Source organism: Spinacia oleracea, chromosome 1 (assembly GCF_020520425.1).
Source record: "Spinacia oleracea cultivar Varoflay chromosome 1, BTI_SOV_V1, whole genome shotgun sequence".
NCBI lineage: Eukaryota > Viridiplantae > Streptophyta > Magnoliopsida > Caryophyllales > Amaranthaceae > Spinacia > Spinacia oleracea.
In genome coordinates this window covers 32,891,964-32,911,574 of record NC_079487.1, presented here as the reverse complement: position 1 = coordinate 32,911,574, position 19,611 = coordinate 32,891,964, and the positions used below count along the sequence as shown (strand labels likewise).

Below are 19,611 nucleotides of genomic sequence, written 5' to 3'. Positions count from 1 at the left end.
AAATGTGCGACGCAAATGACTTTTAGGCGAAAAAAAAGTCATTTGCCACGCACATTAGCTAAATGTGCGTTGCAAATGACTTTTTTTTTTTAAAAAAAAAATCGTTTTTTAATATTTTAGTTACAACCCAATAAAAGGCAAATTCACCATAGATCACCCAACATGTTGATAACCTAACTACACTTTTAACATAAAAGTTTAAGTGAACCATAAACGAATGAGGCCCAAGATATCATTCAAGCAGATGAAAAAGAAAGTGGAGATGGAAACAATAGCCATGAGATGAGTAACTTGAATATGGAGCTGAGTAAAAACAGCAACAATCTCTAGGAAGTTGATGACCAAGTTGCAAAGACAGAGAAACTTGGACTGCAACAGACTGCAGCCATAAAGTTAGTACAAGAAGCACTTAATGCAATCCTACAATATGATGCAGAGTCATTTCATCAACAGCCAAATCCAATCCAAGAAATGGCTAATAGTTCTGTCAGAGAGAGAATTTCAACTCCTACAACCTCCATCGAAGAAAATTGCAGCTAAGGTGGTGAAATAGATGGAAAAGTGACTGGTAGATCAGCAGAAAAGCAACAGCAAACAGGTAAAAGATCCTACAAAAAGAACCAGATGAACATAAGAGTTCATGAAAACAAATGTCCAAGAGTTTCAGCAAGCTCAAAAAATTGTTTGTGCCTGCAAAATTCATCAAGGCGATGGAAAAACTGAAGAAAATAAACCCACGCAAACCACAATACTTATCTGCTGTACAAACTCATAATTCTAGTTTACAAACTTTTAATAAACTTCGCCCGTATTACATTGGAGTTGTAAGCTCCTACAACAGTTGAAGCAATAGAAACTCACCGAAAGACACCTTAAAACATTCTTCATGATAGCCATAGTACAACCTACGCAACATGCTCTCTGTTTCATTAGAATAAACAACTTCCCAACTGATCATCACAAACCTCAGGACACTTGCAAGTTTCATTAATAATAAAACAACCATAGCAAGCAGGCATATATACACTTCCCAACTGATCATCACAAAGACTACCAACCAGAAACAACCAAAAATAAAGGTTATCCAACATCCAAGTTAGATATGGTTACATATGAAGCACCCATAATAACCAAGGTTATCCTACGTCTTCCTGACAGTCACAATATATAAAAGGAAAGATATGCCAATACAATCAAAGGGCCCAGGAAATTCATTGTGAATGAAAAAAAGAGAGCAAGCTCTAGATAATTAGTGGATGCAAGATTCCAATTTAATTTATGCAAGAAAAATACAGAACTGTAAAAATCAAAAAAAGAAAAGAAAATGAATGCAGGACCTTGCGAAAGGCATTGTTCACGGCGAGCATCAAGCTTACACTGGTTCAATTTCTCCGGCATATTCGCCTGTTACATAAAAAAACTCCATTGTCAGACCAAAATCAAACAAATTACAATATGAAATAAAAATAAAAATTTGAACCGAGAAAAAAAAAGCCGAGAAATTAAAATTGAAGCACACTAAATTATGAATTTACAGCGTTCGTGCGACACTAAGCCACAAATCTGTCCTAACTGATGTTCTAGGCTTTTTACTATAACTTTAAGCAAGTTCGTTCTGGAGTCTGGAACGACCAGTCTATGGTCAAATTGGTCGCCATTAACTGATACTATTAAGAGGACATTGTATATCACTGCACCTTATTCCCCTTCCTCATGACACATTTCTAGTCTACTTCAGAAATTAAACCAAAAATTCTCAACTTTCCAACAAAACTCTAAAAGCGCTAACCAGATCAATAACCAACCATTATTCTCAACTATAACACTAACTAACCAATCCAAATCAATAAAAACATCTATGAAATCAACAAGAAATATACCAGGAAATTAAGGGGGGAAAGAGTAAAAAAATCTAGCAAAGAAATCACAATATATCAAAACAATCAATCATTCTAAAACAAACAATGCAAATTTCGGATGAAAACTAAAATTAAGAAGAAGAAAAAAAGGAAACAAAGAGAGTTATTCAAAGTCAGTAAGTAAAGAAGAAAGATACAAACTTCTATCTGAATTCATACAACTTCAAGCTGATTAACATTTGCAAGCCAAAATGTATAGCTTAATCAAGAACAAACAACAATAATTCAAAGTCTTACTATAGTCTCATACATTTTGGAAACATAAGGAATGAAACTTACCATCGGAGTAAATCTTCTTACTCCCAAACGAGACTCAATTCAGCCAAACCACTGCAACAGAACATTCAAATGAACACAATGTCAGAACAAAAAAAATCTGCGCAAAATTAACAAAAACAAATTCATAATCCCTAGCAAAATATTACGCACACTCACCCCCTCATTGTTCTAAATTATTGGAAATTAGTGACCTAATTCACGTAATTTCTCACCAAATCCCAAACCCAAAAAAAGAAACCCTAAATCTTTCAAATTAAACAAAAAAGTAACCACAAAATTCAATGAAAGTGTACCTGATTGAGTAAATAAGGGAATCAATTGAAGAATTAGGGTGAAGAAGATGGAAATTGAGGGTAAGTAAGTGTACCTGATGGAGACAGGGATCGATTCCTATTCAGTGGGCATTCTCCAATGGAGGCGGCGGCGGCGGCTGTGGCCTACGGTTCCAGCGAAACTCTCTCTAAATGTAGCTGCGCCTGGTGTAGGGTGAAGAAGATCGATGGAGGATGAGGGTGAAGAAGATCGAAGATCGATGGAGGATGAGGGTGAAGTCGTGAAGGTAGCTGCGCCTGTTTGTTTTGTTCTTCGACAAATTAGGGTGCAGTACGCGTGGGTGAGGAATAATTAAAAACTTCCGAATTTTTTTTACCTCCTCTGCGTCGCAGAATTACTAATCTGCGACGCAGGTGACTTAAAGAGTCATTTGCGTCGCAGATTAGTAATTCTGCGACGCAAAGGAGGTAATATTTTGCGTCGCATTATTACTAATCTGCGACGCAAATGACTCTGAGAACATTTTAGAGTCATTTGCGTCGCAGATTAATAATTCTGCGACGCAAATGACTAATTTTAAAGCTTAGAACTGTCAATTGCGTCACATGTTTAAATGTGCGAGGCAAATGTGGTGATGCAAATGATTGTTTTTCCACTAGTGACACATACTGGCTTGGGCGCGGCCCAAGGCCTAGCGCGGTGAAGGCCTGCTGGCTTGTGCGTGTGTGTGCTGGCCGGCTGGGCCTTGTGCTTGGTTGGTTGGCACACACGTCATTTTAGGTTATTATTATAACCTAATATGCCTAAGTTGTTCCTAACACAACTGAATATACAATCAATCCCTAGAGCATATCTAAGAACCCTAATTCTTAGTTTTGCCTCCAAGAGTGAGGTTTCTCAAAAAGCAGAAATACCATGTGGAAGTTCTAAGCTAACGGAATCAAGGCGGATCTGAACATGTCAGTGGACTATTGTAGATGAACTACACATGGAGTTCTTCCTCGTGTTTGTGAGGCAACTAGAAGTACACGCTACAATAGTATGTATTGCTTAAACTACACTTTATACATGGATCCTGGATTCGGGATTGTTTCGGGACTATAAATCCCATCACTATGTTCCTAGTATCACCAGAAACATTATTTCCGTTTCAAGTTTGGATTCTAATGGTTTTAGTTTTCAATTTATAGACAATAGTTTCTCTTTTTCCTTGAATGACATGTTTTATGGTTCTGCAAAACAAGAAAATGGTCTATATGTGCTTGATACGAACAAACAAATATTTAACATAAATACCAAAAGGGATAAAACTGGTGATTCGGATCTCGCATATCTGTGGCATTGTTGATTAGGCCATATAAACATAAAGCGCATGGAAAGACTTCAAAAGAAGGGAATTCTAGAATCATTCGACTCATAGAAGATTAATCAATGCGAATCATGTTTACTTGGCAAAATGACAAAGCAGCCTTTTTCAAAATTGGGAGAAAGTGTTAGGTTATGAATAATACAATAAAATAATTCATGCGGAAAACCCATAAAACCAGAATCCAAATTAATTGTCACATAGTCAATTAGCATAATTTACATACAATGTGATGCGTGCCTTCCCTAGCTGCTCCCGAACCGAACAGAACAAGTCTTTAGAGCCCCAAATGTTTCCCCTCCGTAGAAAGTCCACAACACGTTCGGATCCGCCTTAGGTTCACAACCTAGTATTTTACTTAAGGTTTTATGTATTCGGGTTAGGCTATTATGTTCTCCCTTGAACACAATGTAAGTAAAGAATATTGTTTTTGATGTTGAATCAAATTATGAGGGCCTAGCCTCATATTTACAGGGTAGGAAATAAGGAGTTTGAGTCTTACTAGGAAAAGAGTTACCAACCCTACTAGGATAGAAATTCTTATCCAATTAGAATTATAACAACAATTAAACTCTTAATTAATCCAATTCTAGTAGGACTAGGAAAACTAATACTTAATCCCAAAGTTACTTGGCAACTAAGTAATCGGACTTTTCTTGCAGCCCAAGACGAAGCTTTTAGGTTATGACAAATATAAAACATATATTTCATAAGGAACAACCATAAAGCCAGGAATCCAAATTAATTGCCACATAGTCAATTATCATAATTTAGGATACATACATGTGACGCGTGCCTTCCCTAGCTGCTCCCGAATAGAACAAGAACAAGTTTAGGACTCCAAATGTCGTCCCTCTGTAGATAGTCCGCAGCACGTTCGGATCCGCCTTAGACTCAATTAACTAGAATATCATCCAAGGTTTTATGTTATTCGAAAGCTTAATTATTTAGACAAATTATTAAGTGAGTTTAAACTTAAAACTATATGAATACTTATGATTTTTGTGTTCTATAAATTGTGATTATGTATCACCTATTTATAGGGAGGAAATATCGGACTTAGATTTCCACTAGGATTCAATTTACTAATTCGATTAGAATTCTAGTTAAATTAATCCTTTTGAATTAAGTGCTTAATCAAACAACTAACTCTTGTGGATTTAGGAAAACCATTAATCGAACAATCCTAAGCGTCTAAGGATTCGTAGCATCGCACGAACACACACACACGCACCCACGAAGGGGCGCACTCTGCGCGGCTCGGCCCAGCAGCGCTGGCAGCACGCGGCCCATTGCTGGGCGCTGCTGTTGGCCTGCCTTACTTTGCTCGGCTGGGCCTGGCCTTGCTCCGTGCTTGGCTCGGCCTGCCTTGCTTGGCTGGGCTCGCTGCCCTTGCTTGCTCGCTGCGCGGGCTTCGCTAGGCGCGGCTTCGTGTTGGGCCTTGCGTCTAGCAAGCTCGTCCGATGATTATTTCGTACGTCGCGCTTCCGATTAGTTTTCCGATTCCGGAATTAATTTCCGATTCGAACAATAGTTTAATATTTTCGATTCCGGAATTTATTTCCGTTTCGGACAAATATTTAATATTTCCGATTCCGGCAATATTTCCGTTTCCGGAAATATTTTCGATTCCGGCAATATTTCCATTTCCAATAATATTTTCCGATACGCACCATGTTTCCGTTTCCGGCAACATCTACGACTTGGATAATATTTATATTTCCGTTACGACCCATATTTCCGTTTCCGGCAATATCATCGTTTCCGGAGTATTCATATTTTGCCTTTTGACGATTTCAACTTCCACTGGAACCGAGATCCGTTGATTCCGAATATTCATAAATGGAGTATTTAATTCACTTAAATACTTGATCCGTTCACGTACTATTTGTGTGACCCTACGGGTTCAGTCAAGAGTAAGTTATGGGTTAGTATTATTAATTCCACTCGAACTGAAGCGGCCTCTAGCTAGGCATTCAGCTCACTTGATCTCACTGAATTATTAACTTCCATAATTAATTAATACTAAACCGCATTTATTAGACTTAGCATTGAATGCATACTTGGACCAAGGGCATTATTTCCTTCAGTCTCCCACTTCTCCTTAGGGACAAGTGTGCATTGCCTAATTCCTTTGTCGCTTGATGCTTGCTCATGAACATAAGGTAAGAGTAGTCATCTTTATTATGTCCAGAGGTATTTCTCGGTTTCAGAGTTCAACTAATCAAATAAACAGATAATCATAGCCTATGATTCATCTGAGCACGGCCATGCATTTTTCAGTTTCTAGCTCTCCGAGTGGCCTTGTACAACTTTCAGCATCTCATCCCGATTTATGGGAGGACAATCCCAATCTTGTGATCTTGAGGTTAGACTTCGTTTGATAGGTGATTACCTGAGCGTTGCCGTTATAGCCTCCTTTTACGGTGCGACGGTTGACAACGTCAAAGTGAGCAGTTCTCAAACAAGTAATCTCAAATCACTCAGGTATTGAGGATTAGTGTCTAATAATGTAATGAAATTTATTTATGACAGATTTTCATCTCTTACAGTAAAGTTTCATAAGTCTGTCCGATACTAATCTTCTCAAAGTAAGTATCTATGCAAATGATTGCGACATTGCCATGTCCACATAGTTCAAGAAACAGAACTACTAGTCATCTTGCATTCTAGTCGTTTAGCGTTTTCTATGTGTCCACCTTTATAGAAAAACTCCGACCAGGGACCTTTTTTCAACTTTTGACATTCAAGTTCACTTGATAGACATTTCTTAGTCACAGGACTGGTCCTGACAGTCGATCTTGAATATATTGTCAAATTGAAAGGACTCATCATTTAACACTAAACCAAGATTAAATGGAGTATGAAAAATACATTTCATATATGATAAATGTTCAACCCCAATGTTTTACAACCATGGGCCTCAAACCCATCTTTAAAACAGTTCATGGAATTCAAAGCTATGCTTGATTTCCAATGCTACAATGTGAGTGTTGCTTCTCACTTGTTGCATAGGTTTAGTTATCATGCTTTTCCAATGTTAATATCCTTTTCATTGAATGGTTTTCGAGATAGGATGATAAGATCTTTTGAGTATGCTTATTTTGTGATCTAGTATTTCTTGCTACAATAGTGGTTCTACACATTTCGCAATGAAGGACCATCAAGTCAACAGACATGTGATTCACCCAAGTTCAATGAAGAACTCTTAATGTAAACAACCCTATTTTTTTCCTTCTTAGGCAATAAGTACTTTTACTTCAACTGTTTAGCTTGCTAGTGATGCTTTGTTTGGATTTACTTATCCAAACAGTTCACGGATATGTGGAAGGCTTCCCAACTGTATCTTAAAACATAGAAATTAATATTTAATTTCCCACGCAACAAATCATGGTCTTTAATCTATGTTGCCATTTCAAAACACGATGCTCTATAGCTCGTCCTTGTCAATGGTTAACTCCAAAAGAATCTTTCTTGATCCTTTGCAAGTGTTTATGCGTGTATCATCAATATCCAGCATATCTTTATTTCCTTGAATCAAGAACTAATCTTATGTACCTTTTCAAGTACCATAAGTTTTCCTTGATCTCAATCTAGTTGATCTTCACTTAGATAAATAGAGATTGGTATATGTTTGTCATGCCTAAAGCCATACGATATATTTTTGGCGATCCTCATATTATATCATACATGATAAATTCTTTTGCAGAATAATTCCCAGTTGAATTCTATTCATGTTATATTAGCTCATCTAGTTTCAGTAGATACTAAATCCAGCTAAATTCTTTTGACATATAATATAGGTTAAGAATCTCATTTAGACTCTTTGACGTTTAACATAGTAAATTCTTATACATAGTTCAAACATTCTTTACTTAGATTTATTCATATGGGTCGAATATCTCCAATGGAGTCTTTCGTGTTTGATTTAGTAAATGCCATTACTTAATCCAAAATAATATTATAAGATCTTTGTAAATAGATCTTAATACGCAGTATGTACTAAGTTTCGTCTTGGTCCATCATTGATGAATAATTTCAAATCTAAGTCTATTTGAATGTTATTTCACAATAGAGAGATATGTGTGTGATACACATAGGACCAATTAAATTTTATGTACTCCCACTACACTTCTTATACATCTATAAGAATCATGTATATTTTATGAAACTAAAATAATTTATTAGTTTCACTAAAATACAATTCTAATTCCCAATTGCTTGCTTAAAGCTGTACTTAGATTTCATAAGCTAGCTTTCCTTTTCAAGCATTTATTTGGATCCACAAATCCTATGACATGCCATGTACATAGTTTCTTCCAACATTTGATTGAGGAATACGTTTTGTCATCCAATTGCCATGTGTACCAATATGCAATCATTGCTTGATTTATAGTCTGGAGCATTACGATTTTGCATGAGGTTTCAACACAATCCACGTCGTAAATTTTCTTGTAACCTTTAGCAACAAATCTAGCTTCGTATGTGAACACAATTCCATGTTTGATAGTTTCATCCTTAAAACCAATTTGCAACAAATAGGTGTAAACCATTCTTGCAAATCAACAAAATTTCAATTTTGTCATCAAAACATTGATTCTGTTTTATGGCTTTTAACCATCTAAAACATTTGAGTCTATATATGGCCTCTAACCATTTTAGGGAATCTAGGTTTTGTCATAGATTTCTTACATGTCACAAACTCATTAATCTACATGATAATAGTTTGACTGCAAGTTGTAGGTTTCTTTACTATCTAGTAGAAGAATCTCATAGTTTCAGTGACCTGGACTATATGTTTCTTCACTATCTAATAGAAGAATCTCATAGTTTCAGCGGCTTGAACTCTATACCTACTTGGGTATAGAACATCAAACAATAGAATATCAACAGACACTTGAAAGTCCTTTGAATATTCTTTTCTCCTTGAAGCACTTGTAAAGTCTTCTAAGAGATGTCTATTCTTTAAAGCCACTTCTAAAGTCCTTAAAGAATAAGTGTTCGAATTTTCTGAAGAACTTCCAAAAAGTCTCCGAAATGTCCGTTTATGTTTTTTGTTCGGCTCGAAGACTTTCGAGGTCTATTTTCTCCCACTTGTCATTTTGGAAACGAATCTCCAAAAGGACATTATTTCGAGGAAACAAACATTATGTTCTCAAAAATTCGTGGTAGAAAGATTACCCTTGTGTCTCATTTGAATAAATCACAATGAAACATATATCTATATTCTTGGGCCTTAGTTTGTCGAATAACAAACACTAAGCTCCCACTGAGTTTAGCAATATATATATATATATATATATATATATATATATATATATATATATATATATATATATATATATATATATATATTATTGAAAAGATATTCTGAAATTACTTTTCAATAGCTTTGACGAATTTGGTTTAGTTTGGTGGTAGTTGAGCATTTTGTTTAGAAATTATAGGAATAGTCTTTATGATTCATCATTGATCGAATCAAGTACTAATTGACTTCGATCATTCCAACGTAGATATTTCATATCTTATGGAGCTAGATTGTGAAATTACAACACAATCATTGACGATTAATTTTGGTCTTAAAGTAATCATCGTTATGATCTAACCTAGATCTTTATGATTTATTGCCAAGTGGATTTTATACTTCTGAATCTTTGAACTAGCCAAACAGATTCAAACTTATATCACATTGAGTAAATAAACCAATATTCACTCAAATCCAGGTGATATAATAAAGTCATAAAATATTCTTTAGCTTTGAACTCTATTGTTTAGGCGTTCTAACAATAGTTCATATCTTTTGTTACTTTCAACAAGTAAGACTTGCTTGTCTTGAATTGATCTAGAAATCAATCAACTTCCAAAATTCCATCAAAATAGAGATTTTGAATGTTACCTTGTTGATATGGTCTAAGCAACAATGCTAAAAGTTAGTGGAACTCAAATCAAGAGATTGATTTGAACCTAGTAAAGTTCTTATTGTTAAAGAGTTGTTTGTTTTAATCAAGCATATTGACTCAACCCGTAAATGACCATTTCATTCAAATAAACAAACAAACATTGTTTTTGTTTTTCTTGAATGTGAGTCTTTATGTATTTGAAAACAGAAATTAGTTATGCTGATTATGGAACAAAATAGCCATCAAGTTCCAGCCTTGAAAGGACTTAAAACAAACTAGATGACCCTACAACTAATGTAGCAATGCCATGCTTCATTTCCCACTTGTAGGTCATTAGTGTAGCCTAGCTTCCATTGTTTGAGTTATTACCGAAGTAAGAACCTCAAGCGGTATATGATACCAAGGAAGTTTGATTGCTAGGTCACTTCTCTTTAAACATAAACTTATATGTAGAAACGGAATCGTAAATTCCTTTCTTTTGTTCCTTGTTTTCCTATTTCTTGTACCCTTTCTTATAGTCTTAAGAATTGACTTCTCTAGTGTTGACTTTTATACTTTGTTAGACATGTCCAATGTCATCCAACAAGGTTCTTACCATTTTATTTATGTTGAATATTCAGTTTCAACTAGATGATCTTACCAGAAGCTTCTAAAGTTCTCTAAGCATCGATCTATTCGAATGTCTAGGGACTAGACTCATTCGAGAATTAAATGGACAAAGTTGTTAACCATTGGTAAAGCTGAGTATTTAAACTCAATGCTTTATGATCTCAAAACTACATTGTATTTTGAATTCACAAGAACCAATCGGTTTTCCATTCGACTTTGAAACTCAAAAACAACCATAAAAGTCGATAAAAGAAACGTACATTTTAAATTGCTCATTTTCTCTCATTTCTGTGAATTGTTCTTGGTATTCACTACCAATCGAGGTAATTTATTGTTACCCTTCTAAAAGGATTTACTGCAGTAAAAGATATTTAATTATAAACAATAATTAAATCATACATTGAAGCATGCAAAGTCTAAACATTTATCATGAGTAATAACTTGAAAATTAAAGCAATTATGCAATTTAAACAAGTCATTGGCATTTTATTCGAAGTTATTGTTCCGGGCCTTCCGGCAGGTGTGAATAAAATGAATCCAAGATCCTTAAATCATTGAAGAATTAAGCACATTATGTATTTAGACTCAATTCTAAAATATTTTACGTAAGCAAATCCTTTGCTAATAGTCTAGAAACTACTCTTGGTTAATAGGTACGTCTAAGAACTTATCAGGTAAACCTATCTCATTTGCCACGACATAAAAGGACTCCTTACTTATATCGTTGAGTTTCACCAAAACTAACATGTACTCACAATTATTTGTGTACCTTACTCCTTTAGGATCAATAAGTAACACCTCGCTATGGCGGAAAACTATTACTAAGATTGATGTAAAGGTTATCCGAGTAAGTGTTATTTTGGCATGGCACCTTTTAACTCAACTTTTAAAGTTTGGAACTTAAGGCTCTTACTATGTTGGTTAGATTTTAAGTGAACTAAAATCCTTAATCATGCAACATAATCAAGCCACAATCTCATGCATAATTAAGACATATTTAAAGCAATAAATAACTTAAAGCATGCATAAGATATAAATGTGATCTAGTATGGCCCAACTTCATCTTGAAGCTTCAACTTCAAACTCCGTCTTGAAAATGGATTGGAAACTCCGTCTTGAATTTCACCATGGGAGGCGCTATTTTCTTCAAATAGGATAAGCTATAATTGAAAATAATTACAACTATTTGATGGTACGCAGACCGTATTTAAAATTAAAAACTTTGGTGCATTAGACCAAATTTACATTCAAATTAATGGTACACAGACCATATTTTCTATCCTATTTGGGCCATACTAGTCACTTTTCCATAATCTGCAAAACAGTACGTTTATAATATACCATTCACCCATTCATTTATCAATGAATGGCCCACATAGCAAGTTAGTAGAACATATTATGCATCACATAAATATTTGCAACAATTAAGCAAGGCTTCCAATAATCTACAAATTATTCAATCCTTATTGATTCTAATCGAGTTGTTTTAACCTTAAAGGAACGTAGACCTAATCAAGAGTATAATGGCTAAAATGCTCCCACTAAAACCAAGAAATTTACATGCTTTACAAATTTTAAACATAAAATTGTATTTCCTAGTCCAACCGAAAACTTACAAATTTAATTAAAATTTAAAGCTCATATAAAATATTATTTAAATCCTTTGTTTTATTTTCAGTTGATCAAAATTAATTAATTTGAATTTTATCAAGGTTTTAATTTCAGTAAAATAATTAGTATAAATAAATTTATAATAATTAAATTATTCAAAATTAAATTACGAAATTAAATTTAATGAAAATCGTTTTCAACCGAAAAATTAAAACGAACCAACGGGCCAAGACAAGGCCATAGGCTTGCGCCCATGCCTCGTCGAGGCCTTTAAGCAGCAGCGCCCATGGGCCGCCACTCGCATTGGTCGTAGCACAAGCACGAGAAGCCACGCGTAGAACGCAACAAGCCGAGCAAGCTACGCCTACGCGCAGCAGCTCCCTCGCTGGGCGGGGAAATGCTCGCTGGGCGAGCCAGCACACACTGCCCGCGCTGCGTGGCCTTGGTGCTCGATGCTTTGCTCTCGCCTTTCGCCCACGTGTACACAGCCCACACCGCCCAGCAGGGCTGCACCCCTCCCCCCCCCCCCCCCCCCCCCCGCGCGCGCGAGTGCCATCCTTGCTCGCTGCGTCGTACCGCATGGGGGACGAGCTCCCTTGCTCGTCGTCGCATGCCCGCACTATGGAACACCCCTTAAGGGTAACACTTAGCGTCCATTTCTTCGTGCGTGCAAGATTCATGAGCGCTTTTCATAAAAATTAAAACTTTTATAATTTAAATTTATTGACAAATTAATAGCTCATATTAATTTCATATATTTACGCGAAAAATCGAAAATTTATTATTCAAATTAATTTCCGATTATATTTATTTTCATGGATTCAAATCTAGGTCATAAAATTTTAAAACTTTTAAATTTCAACAAATTTTATGGTGGTTTTTTTAATCATAGGATCCTAATTAAATTGCTAATTAATTATGAAAATCAAATCAAATTCTAAATTATTCGAATTTCAACAAATTAATTACAACTAGTTTTAATCCCGTGCTATGCACGGTTTTCATGTTACTTTTAAACTTATAAATAAAGTAATTTTATCTCATCATCATGTTCATAAGATTGTATTTATATTTTTTCCGTGTTTCTTATAAAAAACGAAGAGGGTAATATAAGTTGAAAAGGGAAGTAAAATTATTGTGTGAATTTGGGCAACACAACAGATCATTAATTAGTAAGTTTAGTAAGTCCTAAGTCGCCAAAAAAATGATGGGAAAAAAAGGTAAAGAGTACCATGACAGTGTAGAGATTGTATTCCAAACAAACCAAAAACATATCAAATTCACTAAATTAAAGCAAAAAGGATAATAATTAATATGAAATTTGAACTTTATTCAAGCATACGTTAACAAAATAGTCAATAGTGTGTCTCCCATTTGTTTCACCCTTTCCTCTTCTCCCAAAGATTCATTGATCCGTAAGTTTCAACCACCATCTGATAATAAAGAAAACAATTCTATTTCAAATACATTGTAGGCATATAGCTAATATAATGTCAAAGCAACAATATGCGTCATGAAGTTTCGATAAAGTTGCCCGATAATGTACAAATTACAAAACGTAACAACAACCTAAATAAGAAATTTCATTTATCACAATTGCATAATGGAAGTCTCGTATCTTATGTTTAGAAACGTTAGATAAAAAATATTTATGTAGCCTAATGGCAGGTCATTGTTTATACAAATTATAACTTCTAATCTACCTCCATATAAGCGGTCAAATTAAAACCATTATAGGAATTCATCCCTTGCTAGGTTGCAAGCCTTTTTCTCAATCCCTTCAGCAATTCTCTTTGGATTAGTCACCAACAAATCATCTCCTACCAGTTGGATGTCTACTGAAGATTGTAGTGAAGCCCATGAATTCCAGTCATCTTGGCCAAATGGATCTTCAATTGAAACAGTAGGAAAATCTCTAATGAATTCTTTGTAGAGGTCACCAAGATCACCTTGAGCTGTATGCACATGAAATCCATCATTTGGCTGTTTCTTGAAATCTAGATCATATTTCCTATCCTTGGTATAAAACTCAGAAGCTGCAACATCCATCCCAATTTTGATCTGCATAATTCACAGTCTACTCATAAGTACAACTCCCAAAGGAACTTTAGTCAAAGAGAGAACTTCAAGTCTAGCACTAGATAGCACCCTCTTACCTTACCAGTATAACCAGCCTTCTCAATTTCTTCCATAAGTAAGATCAGCCGCTCACGGTTATCTTGAACATTTGGCGTAAAACTACCTTTGTCTCCTACATTGCAAGAATCTTGTCCATACTTTGCTTTGATAATCCCCTTCAGTATGTGATATACTGCAATTAAAATGCATTTTAAACTTATCTATTCTAATATATAACAGCAGGGAATAGCAGTAATCCTTCACCCATAAGCACATATTAGTTTAACCAAAAAATTAGAAATTAGAACAGAAATTCAAAAATGTGAAGTTTTTTAGTTTGTCCTGTTTCTGTTATGTCATTTTTATAAATTTATACATGAATCGTAGCTAGCAGTTCTCCAGTTACTGATTGTCTACAACTGAGTATACTAATGCCTAATTAAGCCAAGATCCATATTTTGATCCCCAAAAGAATAGGAACCTATGCTGTTTAGGAAAACTAAGATAGGAAAGCAATTGCAACGACTTTGCAATCAACAAACCATTACTAACAAATCAACTACTCTTTCAAAAGATCCAATCAAACAATAAACTATTAACCAATCACCCAATGAACCAAGTAGGATTAACATAATTACCTAAATATGATCGGAAATGGTAGAAAGTCCACATTGATCAATATAATGCTACAACATTTATGTATAAGAAAAACATTGAAATTATGTTATATTTGGAAAATAGAGGAGTTAAAGGAAGTTTACTGATTCAAACTGTAAAGTAAACATGAATGTTAAATTAGAAGGCAACAAACATGATTAACATACATTAGAATTATGATTCCTCTGATTCATACAATTCTATTAAAATTAAACAGTAATTATCTGTAAAACCCAGCAAATTCAAAGACCAGTTCACCTTTTAATTAAACCCCTAAAATGCTCTCAATGGTGAGCTATAAGATGTTGTGGCTAAGTTTGCCTCATCAAATTTTTAACTACAATTGATTAAAAATTACAAATTATCACATTGGTGGGCTACAATACTTTGTAGCTCCCTATAATATTTAATTTAAATAATCTATTTATTTGAGCTATATTTTTTTGAGTTACGTAGCCCAAAATAGCTACAAAGTTTTAACAGCTATTTATATCATTGTTGTACCAATGGTAGGCTACCTGCTCACATGTTTTTTTTTATGAACAAGTCCATTTTGTAACCATTGGAGTTGCTCTTAACATACATTAGAATTATGATTCCTCTGATTCATACAATTCTATTAAATTAAACAGTAATTATCTGTAAAACCCAGCAAATTCAAACACCAGTTCACCCTTTAATTAAACCCCTAAAATGCTCTCAAGAGTCTTAATCAAACATACTGCATTTAAAAGAAAACATAATTTGAAATTTTGGAAAAAAAAAACGTTTCTTTACCAATTCAACAATTTGGCATAAAACACGATGAACAATTGACCAAACCCACTTCAGTATTTCATAAATAAAGAAAGCAGGGGAAATGAGTAAAGTCTGGAAATAATTTCTTTCTTAAGTTGAGTCATTATTCTTCATAATTTGAAAATGAAACAGAATTATACAACCCAAATTTCTGTAACCCTTCTTACAATAAATTCCCAATCAACAATCTCTGTTAATTCACTGAAATTTCAAAGTTGAGCCATCATTCTTCCAAATTTGAAAATGAATAGAAATTAAACAACCCAAATTTCTATAACCCAGTTGGATTAAAAGTTAAATATAATCAAATTGTAAGAATGTAAACTAAAATTGAAAACTTACCAGCAATTTTATCGAGGAAATGAGAGTCCTAGAGGATAGAGAAATACATAAGGAGGGGTGTGGGGGTGAAGAAGAGGAAGTTAAGATTGATATTACTGAATAAATCACAAAATACAAATTGCAAAAATGGAGTAAGGTACGATATTAAGCAGTAACCAATGGATTCTTATGATATACTTCGTAATAGCTTGAAGTAATTATCAAATTCATTGCATAAACAAAAGTATAACCCATCAGAATTGAATTGCTAAAGTAAGGAAAAAGATTTCAGATTTCAAACAATCAAGAACAAAAAAAGGCACAAAATTATCAACCTAAACAAAAGTTACCAAGATTTGGCAGCAACAGAAACCAAATGAAGTACATGGACCATAAACAAAGAAATTCTTACAAAATAAACACATAAGGTGATTTCACATTCCCATTTTAAGAAAAAATAAAACACTAATGATTTATACAGTTAAATCGAGATTAGATTGGGGGAGGGTTTGGTTGAAAAGTTGGTAATGTTCTAATCTTCCTTCCAGATTTGAGTAACCGTTTGAGTATCCATATGGAGTTAATATAACCCCTGTAACCCCAATCCAATGAAATTCTTATCTCACAATTTCAATGCCCCCTTCTTTGACCATAGTTGTTTTGCACTACACTTTGTTATTTACCAATCAATATTGAAATATTCCATAAATACGGGCTACTAATCCCACGACTATTTGAAATCAATGCGAACCTATAAGAATTTGGAAAGCATTCACATTAAAAGAATCAATCATTCACACATGGAATGCTTACTCATAAGTCTAGATATCAAATCTTTGTTACATGGACTCTTTATTTTACATCAAATACCCATGTCGTATCCTCGGTACTCGAACATGGGTATGGACACTTTGACACTTCATATTAGATCAAAATTATGCAATTTTTTCACAAAATAGCAGGGTTGGACACTTGGACACGTACCATTGTCCGGTATGGGTATCCGACTTATAACATAGTATCAAAGTAACATATTACTCCAATTCAATTATCCAATTTAAGGAAAAACCTAGAAAATTCCATCAAAATTCCATCAAAATTAAATGAACAGTTACGAAGTAAAGGCATAGTTGTAAACAACATTGGAGTTAATTGCTACCTTGTTTCTCAAGTTGTAGCAGTACCATTCAGATTTATAATTATACTTTGCGAAATCATCAGCGAGATCTTTTTTCGAACCATTGAAGTTGGAAGTCCCTAACATTGTTCCTCCGGACTTAACACTTAAACTAATTGTTTCAACATCGAATGAAACCCTTACTTCAAAAGAAAATGAAAAATGAACATTAAAGAGGGCTTGTGACATAAACAAAAAATAACAACAATTAACGGGATAAATGAATTTAATTGATTTGATCAAAATTTTGGAAGAACATAGTACTTGACGAAAAAAATGAATTTAATTGATTTGATTAAACTTCTGGAAGAATAGAGAACTTACCTAGTTGTTTGAACAACAAAACGGACTAACACTAACAAATAAACCTGCAACAATTGAAATTTCCTCTTATTATGCCAAAACTTGTGAAAATGAATCTCTGAATTACTTTAAACCAATTTCTAAAAAAAGAAACTCCTAGAAAACTGCCAATAATTAATGAAAAAAGATGGAGATAAACCTTGAATGGGTTGATTGATCCAGAAAACACCATTGAAGAACTAATTAGAGCGATACAAATTCATTTTAGAGAAATGTTTACACACGCCAAAGTACAAACCCTCACTCTATTAGTTACAGCCTTCGCTCCTTATCCTCAGTTCCTCACTACCCATTTCAACACACCAACCTCATTTCTCTCTCCTCCTCTCTTCGATAATCTGCAAAAATGGCATCTGCTAATGCTATCTCAACCACTACCATTCTTTCCACACCCGGAAAGGTATAATCTTTATTCACCTAATGATTTTTCAATCAATATGGTCGGATTCAATATTCTATTTACATTAGAATAATAATTTGTGAAAATGGGCTTAAAATTCTAGACAACTACTTCAAAAACTAATGAAACAGAAGAGATAAAGATATTCATCACATTCCACACAAGTTGAATTGGACTATAATACTTCAGAAACGAATAAAACAACATGGATATAAAAATGTCCTGAAATGCCGAAAACAAAACCAATCTTGAAATTAAAATACAAACCTTGTTCTGCATATATTTAGGGCTTGTTAGTGTCATAATTTCCAATCTGGAAAATTATCCTCTTCTCTAGATCCTTTTGTCTTTGAATTTCCACCATAGAGAAAAATATTCATCACATTCCACACAAATTGAATTGGACTATAATACTAATACTCTGTAGAAAGGAGGAAATAGCGAAAAAAAAGAGAAGGAAAACTTTTGAAAAGTGAATTTGATTTACTCACTTCCATGTTTTTGCAAAATAAAAACGTTTGAATTGAACTCATACGAGAAGGAAGAGAATTATGAAAGATTGGAGAGTAGTTGGTTTACGGATGAATTTCAATATTTTTTTTAGGCTAGAGAATAGATAGCGAAACGACGGGATGAAAGAACAGAAATAGCTAGAGGAATCTAAGGTCCTTTTAATTTTTATTTTTTTAAAAAATATAATAAAATTCTGAAATTCCAGGAGGGGTCACGTGGCTCTCCAACCTCCCTGCTATTAAATATTAGAATATATTATAAATTAGGTTGTATAATTAACAAGATTAGGCTTTAAAATTGTTAAACAATACAGTAGTTCAATCAGTGATTCAAGATTTACATACAAGATTCGCAAATATTTAATTTAACATCATAAAAATTACTCCCTCCGTATTTATTTAAGAGATACACTTGGCCGGGCACGAGTATTAAGAAAAATAATTGAATGAAATAAAGTAATAAAACAAGTGGGGTTGAGTAGATATTTTAATAAGAAAAACAAGTGGGGACCATGTCATTTTAGGGAGTGGGGGTTGGGGGTGGGGTGTAGATATATTATTTAATTAGATGGTGGGGTTGATAAGTTACTAAAAATGGCAAGTGTATCTCTTAAATAAATACGGCCGGAAAAGGCAAGTGTATCTCTTAAATAAATACAGAGGGAGTATAAATTTTGCGTTCGAAAAACTAAAACCTCCGAAAAGTCATAGTTAGGCTTCGAATTTGGGAATTCTGGGTTCGGCATCAAATCTTTGATTCTAGTCAAAATTTTAAAACGTCGTTTACATGCGAAATTCACTATAAAATTATACGATTCCGACTATTATTGACTAAACTGCCGAAAATCCTGCGAACATATAATTAAATAATCGCACGAATTTGCAATTAATTACATTCAACAAAATTAATCACCCCTTTAATTCATTGCAAATTTATAAAATTTAACCATGTTAACTATAATTGATTATGGAATTAATTAGAGGCTCGTGATACCACTGTTAGGTTATGACAAATATAAAACAAATATTTAATGCGGAAAAACCATAAATCCGGGAATCCAAATTAATTGCCACATAGTCAATTATCATAATTTAGGATACATACATGTGACGCGTGCCTTCCCTAGCTGCTCCCGAACCGAACAAGAACAAGTTTAGGACTCAAAATGCCGTATCTCCGTAGATAGTCCATAGAACGTTCGTATCCGCCTTAGACTCAATTAACTAGAATATTATCTAAGGTTTTATGTTATTCGAAAGCTTAATTATTTAGACAAATTATTAAGTTAATTTAAACTTAAAACTATA

The 19,611-nt window shown here is 34.0% G+C and overlaps 1 protein-coding gene and 1 long non-coding RNA gene across 3 annotated transcripts; both read right to left on the bottom strand.

The window, feature by feature from the left end:
* Positions 1-218: 218 nt before the first annotated feature.
* Positions 219-3,113, bottom strand: LOC130465798 (uncharacterized). Of its 2 annotated transcripts, none has more exons than XR_008925811.1 (4): positions 2,566-3,113; positions 2,199-2,249; positions 862-1,404; positions 219-608 (listed from the first exon to the last, which is right to left on the bottom strand). It is a non-coding gene; the product is annotated as an uncharacterized lncRNA (long non-coding RNA). The 2 variants fall into 2 exon arrangements; XR_008925810.1 differs by having other exon boundaries at positions 1,338-1,404.
* Positions 3,114-13,688: 10,575 nt separating this feature from the next.
* Positions 13,689-17,772, bottom strand: LOC130463727 (enolase 1, chloroplastic-like). The gene is made up of 6 exons (XM_056832953.1): positions 17,699-17,772; positions 17,036-17,167; positions 16,535-16,602; positions 16,331-16,443; positions 14,114-14,251; positions 13,689-14,018 (listed from the first exon to the last, which is right to left on the bottom strand). Exons 1-6 carry the CDS (start codon positions 17,770-17,772, stop codon positions 13,689-13,691), a joined length of 855 nt encoding a protein of 284 aa, XP_056688931.1.
* Positions 17,773-19,611: the final 1,839 nt, after the last annotated feature.

Excerpts from the sequence above, each read along its gene's own strand:
- LOC130463727 (XM_056832953.1), bottom strand. The coding sequence starts at position 17,772 with ATGGTAGTGGTTGAGATAGCATTAGCAGATGCCATTTTTGCAGATTAT. Across the intron at positions 16,603-17,035 it reads TATAATTATAAATCTGAATG|GTTCGCATTGATTTCAAATA; the intron begins GTACTGCTACAA and ends AAATTCTTATAG. Across the intron at positions 16,444-16,534 it reads GAATATTTCAATATTGATTG|GGGTTATATTAACTCCATAT; the intron begins GTAAATAACAAA and ends TTGGGGTTACAG.